Below are 8,117 nucleotides of genomic sequence, written 5' to 3' on the forward strand. Positions count from 1 at the left end.
CAGACATCGTCTAAAAACTGCTCCTCTGTTTCCGAGGGAGGTTCTATGATAGTCAAACCTTCGGCAAACAGGTACTTTGACTTCGTCGCGACCCTGCAATTCAGGGAGGTATACGCTTCAAACACCTCCGAAAACGTCCTTCCCATGATGTTTTTGTCTTGATCTGTGAAGTTAAAGAATTGAACAGATCGGGTGAAAGTCCTGCCCCGAATGTGAGATTCCTTCCAGAGTGATGTTGAACAACAAACAGAAGAGTCCGTTTACTCGGCTCAGTCCCGGATGGGATTCGAGTTATACAGACAACACATTGGCGTCGTCCATTGTGGCCCTCAACCTCAATGAGCTTCCCGTAGAATTCGTTTTGTCGTATGGAGTTCCACAGTTCAGTCCAATCGAACGGTCGAAACAGGTGGTACATGAGAGTCACTTTCTTCCTCCATTTCTGAAGGTTCTTCCGAAAAGTCGATGTTTGATATAGCTCCATTAAATTCAGCTTGGTAACTTCCGATGGATTCGCTAGCTGGCTGAAAACTATTCGGGACAGGATCTTACAAGCTGCATTCAGGACTGTGATGGCTCTGAAGTTGAGACAGTCTTCCATACCACCCTTTATTGTATTTTTATTTTTATTCTTTAGATAACTCTCCACGCTTATCTATAATTTTCAAACTAACCTCATACAACAAAAAACAAAATCCTTATAGTTTAATGCTCCAAGCAAGTAAATACACTATCTGCTTACAAAATAACATATAATCACCAGCATTGTGAGCTTCGATAGGCTCACTCCAACTTCACAGGCTTCTCAGGCACAGGCTCAAGGATAGTGTCCGCGAAATCTAAATGGCTATTTAATTCATTGCTTCGTGTCACAGCCACCCATCATCACCGATGGCGCCATCGATTCCGACACGACGTTTCGCGTGCGAACCTCTGGCGTGCGAAGGTGCCATTTTGTTGTCGAGCTATTATTTTTTAAGCCTTATTTTCGGCACTATTGCTGCTGGTAGTAGTATTGGTTGCATGCAGCACCAAAATTTATGAGGTGAGCCAGCAAAACTAAATATGAAGAAGAAGAGGGCAACAAGAAAAAAACACAAAAACGATGACGATTACACACTTTTTGAGGCAGAGCGACCTGTCAGATCGCCCGTTAAGGGCATAGTAATTTATTTTTCAATTTCTCCCCGATTAAACCGGTTTCTCGGTGGTAAGGCCGGAAGAGACGGAGAGAGAGAGAGAGAGTAATAACGGGTAACCGTTTCGCCTTCTGTTACAAGGCACGTTTTTTTTATATTCCCTCTTAAACTTCAATTCAGATTGAGGCATTATATCAAATGTGATGAACAAAAGGTTTACCCATCCACAAAATCGAAACTAAAGCAATCGAACACGGCTCAGCTTTTATGTGCACTTAGCGCACATGGTCCAGGCAAGATGGACGACAAGACCGACTGATGTCCAAGGTTGCACCGGTCATCAGCCATCTTTAAGACCCGCATCAATGAGCTGAAAGTACAGCAAAACGATCGAGAGCGTCCAAAACAACACCAATAATTAGATTCGAGGTGGAAATAGTTTTTCCACTGGAACAGCGCCGGTACAGGTGGCAATAATGGAGATCGTGCTCGATCGCTGTTGTCGTGTCCGATCGGCGGGAAGTGTTACGCGACCCCCGGCGCGTTGATACCGTGACCCTAGCGTGTGCGTTGTTGTAATGACAGATTCGGTTCAAATCGGTTTTGACCCACGGCGCAGGATGCAGCACTGCTAATGGCTTCGCCTCGTCTTGGTGATGGCTGTGTCCGTGTCTGAGTCGGTGTATTTTTCGAACCGCCGCTATGCTGTAATGAAGGCGCGCATTGTGCAACACGTGTACCCACCCACTCAAAACGCCTTCCCCACTCCTCCCACCAAACCCAACATGCAATAGGAAGCATGATTCGGATGAAGGGCTTTCTTTGCGTGATTGCAATTTGCCGGCCCCCGTGTGTGTGCGAATGCGCGCAGCTAAAGTCATTCTTCATTTCAACCAACGCTCGTATCGGTGATCGGTCCTAAACACGCGTTCTCAGGCTTGTGCAACTTTCGCCGCGAAAGCGTGGAAATGTAATGCCGAAAGGCGGAAGAAAATTGAGCTAAGAAATAGAGCTGAAAACTGTGTGCAAAATGCACTGTTTACGCCGCCTGCTGCGAGCCCGCCTTCGGGCTTATTTGCATTGTGTGTTTGCCTACATTCGGGCGCGCAAGATCAGCACGAAGAAAACAGACGGTGTTTTAAAAACGAATGGAAATGATGTCCGAATTTGGGGGTACGGTTTCCTTTGCATAGCCATAAGACCTCTGGGTGAAAGATTTTAGTGATGGGACAAATAAAAGTTGGTAGATAAACAAAGATCTGACGACTGGCTCTGGCGTCCTCACCAACCTATATCCTCCCCTAGTATCACGCTCTAGTGTGTGCGAGAGCATCGATTACACGGTTTTTTTGGGCAATACTTCCCCAACTAATGGCTTCGACTTCTGCCGACTTTACCCAACAGAAACTACGCCACGCCAGCTCTGCTTTCTTTCGATTACGTTTTCAACCCAACACCAGCCGTGCCGAGTGGCGGTGAGATAACCAATCGAAATTGCCCGTGTTGTACCTTACCCACGCCACAGCCAGCCACTTTCTCCCCGTGCGGTTCATGAACGCGTTGAACCCTTATCAGTGTACGCGGGCAGAACCGAGTGTAAGTGGAGCATGTCGCGGACCTCACATAACCGGTGGCGAGGTACCGTGGTCCGAGTTTTCGGTTTGCGTTTTCGCAACAACCTCCAGGTCGCATGTCAAGGAGGATCAGGTCGTTTTCACGCGCGAAACCAAAAGGGCAAAGGACATCCGGCACAATGCAGCGCAGGAAACCAGTAACCTGCTTTTTTTCCTGCATCAGGACGCGCTTAATGTCACGCTGACAACTCATCAACAGGCACTTGAAACAACGCCCCAAACGTGGGGAGATCCTCGGTGTGAGATCGCACCGGAGATCGCTCGATTTTGATGAGCTACTAAAATGGCGGACATCCAGATATCTCATCAAAAACTTGTCAAGAATGCTGACGACTTGTTCTGGACAAGCGAGAGAGAAAGTGACTCGGTCTTCAGTGTCAGTCTGCCCAATTTGAAGCTCTGGTTTTTTATGGACGAGACTGACCTAACCTAGGCAAACGTGTGACGCAGAAGCCTCAACACACTCATTGTGACCCGGTCAAAAAAAAAAAAAAAACGGTGTATATGAGCCGGAGCGAGAGAGCTGATAGGCCCCCCTCAAAATCAATAAAACGACTTGTCTTATTCTCTTACACACGGAACAGTTTGCTTTGCCGCTGTGTTCCAACGGCGGACTGCTTTCACCCTGCCAGTTTCACCCTCACCCTGCTGTACCTTTAATAACACTGCGTGCAGACTGCAGCAACAGAGCGAGAGAAAGTGACGAAACTCGAGCGAAGGAAGGAAAGACATGACAAAGACCGTCGCTGCCGGCTGGTGGTGGCGTGAGAATGGCTCCGTGAGGGGCCGAAGCGAAGAAGCGAGATTTTCGGAGCGAAGCAGCAACACCGGGCGGCCAACTGGCCGGGAAGGGACACTGACAGCTTGGCGCTGGTGTAGCGCGCGGCCGGCACATTTGTGGGCGAATTGTCGAACGAAACGCATGTGCGCATCACATCATCGCTGGCGTGCATTGCTCAATGAGCCGGAAGGACGCAATCACCGGGCAGGAGCCTTCTTCATCATCACCTTTGCTGATTGAACGCGCGCGTGTGTGTGTGTTGGTGTTTTAGTGTGTGAGTGTGTGTTTCTCAGTGGTGGAGCATGAGAACGAAGGTTCACCAGAAGGGTGCTTTCCTAGTTGCGGGAAGTTTATGAGTAGAACTGGAATGGCAGCATGGAGAACAACGGTGCGGTGTGGCGCGCTGTGGTGTTGTGCACTGTTCCTGGTGTGTGTCCCGCTCGAGGCGGCACCAATAGAATCGTTGGTGGACGATGTGAACAGTTCACTAGATCCGGTACAGTGGAAGGTGAGTTGACAGCCAGACACCGGAAGTCCCTGCGAGAGTAGGATCTTAGCGTAGTACGACGAGATGGTAGAATTGAAGTAGAGCGAGGATGTACCCCAACCACCAATCAATCCCTACAAGGTTCTGCTGTTAAAGGAGCATGTTTCGAGCATCCTATCAACCTCGCGAATCATCTTCAAGAAGTCTCCCCCTGGAAGAGCTATCAAAACAAAGCCCCGCAAACTTCATGATGCACCTGCGAATATTATAGCAACATACCGTGCACGCTAGTGGGCGCATAATGAGGAGACCTTAATGTGCATCAGTGCAGGCGCGACTAGTGATGTCAGTGAAAGTACTAATTTGCGCTACCAGCAGAAGTTGCTAACGCCCCTTCTCCTCCAGAGTGTTTTGTCTATGATAGAGACGCAAGGCCTCGCTTATGCAGTACAATGGTTTTTCGATTGGAACGGTTTGCCGTATTTGCACCGTAGTTGTTTCCCATGGTGAAGGCGTTACTACTCGTCTACATAACGCAATATGCGATGCTTTAGTGCTGATAGGAGGCGGTGCTTCTTAGGTGAAAGAATTCCTCATATTGCGCCAGGCAGGTGTGTTTAAAGCTGAAGTCATCGCCGTCCAAAAATGTGTCGTTGTGACACACAACCCAATCAATCCATTAACTCCTCCACGTGGTGTCCCTGGTGATGGTGGGAATACAATAAAAGGACAGCTCGCTTGTTGTCAGCAGCAAGACGGCCGGTCGGTAATAGATATTGGCAGTGTTACGTGTACAGCATCCAATCGTACGTAAACAGCGGTGGCTAATCGTGCGGGCAGTGAAAAGGTGAAAATAAAATTAATTTCTCGAAAACCAACCATCCATCCAACCATCCGGCACCGGCGAAGTAATTGTGGCGTGGAGGAGTAGTAGCAGCAGCAACAAAGAAGGTTAAAACACGACGAAACACACCGGACGCCCTCAAGACAAACACCAAACCAAAAACGCCTCCCATTCACTTGTCAAATGGCGCGTACGATCACGGCCGGCTGTTTGGTAACGCACAGGTAACGCTAACAAGACGTTCGTCAATTTGGGTAAGCTGCACGGGCCAGCGCTATCAATCATCAATCCGTGCGTAGTACCATCGTGCTGGACGGATCTTGCGCGACAAGGATGAAGACACACCGGCAGCAAAACAAAAGAAGAAGAGACATCCTCTGTGTGGCTGTTGGATGCCACGCGCTTTTAGGAGGCCACGCAAGTCACCGACGCTGCGCGAAAATGCTAAGTAAAGGGACGTGAGGTTCATGATGAATGTGTCTGGTTGTTGTTTTTGTTCGAGGCGCGTGCCGAGGCGGGAGTTGGTGATAGGAGCTGGACATGAGCATATGCGTATTATCAACACCAAAATCTACATCTCGTACAAGCACACGAGCATGTATGACAATTTCGGCCATTTTCTTACATCCCGGACGTAAATAACCATTTTTGGAAGCATGCGAGGCGTGTGTTGCGTGAGGACCAGGCGTGTGGAGGAGCGCTTTAAACAATGGCGCGTACCTGGTACTGCGACCTAACCTTTTGGCGACGGTCAATTAGGGTTAAGCAAACAACTTGCATTATTCATGCAAGGGTTATCAACCACTCGAGAAAGCAATTTACATCTTAACCACTGTCTGGGATCGTTTTTGTTTTGATCTTTGGTCCTCCCATTTCCAGGAAGCCATCGGTGAGGATGTGTACCGGACCAAGCGCAAATACCGTCCGGAGGAGTGGGCCGCAGCAAACGCCATCTTGGATTTGTTGGAGCAGCTTAAGAATATTCGGAATCCACCGACGCGTCGGATCTTGCCACCTGCGACAACGACGACAACTTCAACCACGACAACCACCACCACCACCATATCTCCACCGACGACCACAACCCGAGTGCCACAGATCAAACCGCGTGCAGACAGAAGCTCGACGCGTCGAGAGGACGATGAGGTGCCGCAGTTTAATCCCGACGGTACGATCATGCTTCAGCTGCCCGGGAAGCTGTTCGGTAATGCGACCAACTTTGTACTAGCGGCGGCAAAGCTGTTCGGTGACTTCATTACGGTAGGTTTCGAGGATTTTCACGCCGGTTTCCTGTTTTGGTACAAAATGCTAACCTCAAAAATTTCCGAACTTCCAGAACACGGCAATACGCACGGCCCGGTTTATGCAACTATTCCAACCGATTGCGGGTCGCCATTTGTTCATTCAAATACCGACACCGAGCCCGTCGGGAGGAGACAACTGACAAACTTTTTCGGGTCGGAGAAAGAATCAAAACCCGTTCTAAGATGCCGCTCGCCCCGTATCGGATCGCCCTTACCGGATGCAGCTCGCTGATCACGACGACAACAACAAAAAACAGACACGAGAACGAGGCACACGTTTTCTTTTGAGGGATTGGAAGGAGATAAATTATTTAATACCTAGACTTATTACAATGGTTCGCCAGTAAATAAATTATTACACGCTTCACATCGATTTGTGGACCTCCCAGCTTATCAAACGTCCAGCTCTTTCGGGATGTCGATCATCAGATGGTATCCGAACAGTGGTTGAAAGAATCGCACCACCTGGGCAATACGGACGGAAGTACGCTGTTGAAGGGGAGGAAAAACAATATGGCGATCGGACCTCGGATATTGGAAGATTCTAGCGGCAATGGCGTAACTTACCGTAATAAAGTCACCGATGAAATTGCGCAAACGAAGCGTCAAGTTGGCGGTGGAAGAGAACAGATCTCCCGGTAGATCCAGCGTTACCTGGTTGCGATTGAATATCGGGACTTCGTCCTCGGAGGTGTTCACTTCGTTGATAGCTGGATTGACTGTGGTGGATGAGGTAGTGGTCGCCGATTCCTCCTTCTCCGTAGCGATGTCCTCAACAGATTCCGTAGCTCCAGTACCACCGTCAGCTAACTCCGCACTTAGGTCGTTCCCGATTTTCAACCCTGGAGTTGAAGGCACTGCCTTCGCCATCACGCACGGTGACAGGATCGTTAGATGCACTACCAGTAGAGCACAAACCAGCTTCATCGTGATGCTTTTATGAAAGGAAATGTAACGCTACACGGCAATCCAATCGAATCGAGGGACTCACACCGACTAGTTAGACAAGAGATCACAAACAACGCGAAGCAATAGCCATCGTCCACAGCGCACTGTCCACACCGGTGTGCACTGGTGCAAGTTGCAATTGCAGCCAAGAACGAGAACGTGTGCATAATTCTGTGCGGCAGGTGCTAGGAGAACGGGCCTACGCAGTGTCGAGGTCGCCTACTTCCGACCCAATGTAATCGTTATGTGAATACCAGTCGACAGTCTAACACCCTGCCGATGTTTGTGTGACTCATGACACTTGGGATGAGATTGCAGTTTGATTGCTGCTTCTTTGGGATAATTCATTGTGTGTGTGTGGACCCATTTTTTTTCGAGAAGTCTCATCGTGGGAACTAGCAATGTGTTGACCCTCGTATAATTACGCCTTTCGCATTTCGTTTAGTTCGACGAAGGATGCAACCGATTCGTCACACTCTGACACAAACACATACTACAATCGATCAAAGATAGAGCAGGATCTTGAAACCTTCTGTAGCAAATCGCCCAATTCGAAACGCTAATTGATACGCACTTTTAAACGCACTTTAACCTTCTCGAGTGTGAGAGGTTTGTTGTTGTGACATTGGTTGCCTACTGGAAGGGATGCTAATTATGTGAGCAAAAAAAAATGGAGTCTTACGCCGTAAATTTGTGCGTGAGAGTAAACTGCATTAATCAGGAGAAAATACAAGGATCAGGTTCATTAGCGTGGCGTGCAGGGCGATTTACGCACTAATGGTTTTGTTTTTCCTTAATTGAATATCCTCCAGCTAATCACAGCGACAGAAACACCAAACTCTAGTAAAATGGGTCAAGGTCATTTTATCGTTCAAAGGTTCAAGTTTGAACTTCCAACGCATCTCATTCCAACATTCCCAGTGTAAATCATCGTTGTGTGATGGGAGGACGTGTCCATATATTACGTTACTTAAAATTTA

At 48.5% G+C, this 8,117-nt stretch overlaps 2 protein-coding genes across 2 annotated transcripts; one reads left to right on the forward strand and one right to left on the reverse strand.

The window, feature by feature from the left end:
• Positions 1 to 3,220: 3,220 nt before the first annotated feature.
• Positions 3,221 to 6,500, forward strand: LOC118508042. Its single transcript, XM_036047448.1, has 3 exons — positions 3,221 to 4,062; positions 5,765 to 6,145; positions 6,222 to 6,500. Exons 1-3 carry the CDS (start codon positions 3,907 to 3,909, stop codon positions 6,327 to 6,329), a joined length of 645 nt encoding a protein of 214 aa, XP_035903341.1. The 5' UTR covers positions 3,221 to 3,906; the 3' UTR covers positions 6,330 to 6,500.
• Positions 6,501 to 6,547: 47 nt separating this feature from the next.
• LOC118508104 lies at positions 6,548 to 7,283 on the reverse strand. Its single transcript, XM_036047597.1, has 2 exons — positions 6,757 to 7,283; positions 6,548 to 6,678 (listed from the first exon to the last, which is right to left on the reverse strand). Exons 1-2 carry the CDS (start codon positions 7,114 to 7,116, stop codon positions 6,583 to 6,585), a joined length of 456 nt encoding a protein of 151 aa, XP_035903490.1. The 5' UTR covers positions 7,117 to 7,283; the 3' UTR covers positions 6,548 to 6,582.
• Between the last annotated feature and the right edge of the window lie 834 nt (positions 7,284 to 8,117).

The sequence above is a fragment of the Anopheles stephensi genome, chromosome X (assembly GCF_013141755.1).
Source record: "Anopheles stephensi strain Indian chromosome X, UCI_ANSTEP_V1.0, whole genome shotgun sequence".
NCBI lineage: Eukaryota > Metazoa > Arthropoda > Insecta > Diptera > Culicidae > Anopheles > Anopheles stephensi.

What these genes read in the sequence shown, in the direction of transcription:
- LOC118508042 (XM_036047448.1), top strand. Translation starts at nt 3,907, where the DNA reads ATGAGTAGAACTGGAATGGCAGCATGGAGAACAACGGTGCGGTGTGGC. An exon ending in TAGATCCGGTACAGTGGAAG is followed by an intron (nt 4,063 to 5,764) that starts GTGAGTTGACAG and finishes TCCCATTTCCAG; the next exon opens with GAAGCCATCGGTGAGGATGT. An exon ending in TGTTCGGTGACTTCATTACG is followed by an intron (nt 6,146 to 6,221) that starts GTAGGTTTCGAG and finishes CCGAACTTCCAG; the next exon opens with AACACGGCAATACGCACGGC.
- LOC118508104 (XM_036047597.1), bottom strand. Translation starts at nt 7,116, where the DNA reads ATGAAGCTGGTTTGTGCTCTACTGGTAGTGCATCTAACGATCCTGTCA. An exon ending in TCATCGGTGACTTTATTACG is followed by an intron (nt 6,679 to 6,756) that starts GTAAGTTACGCC and finishes CCCCTTCAACAG; the next exon opens with CGTACTTCCGTCCGTATTGC.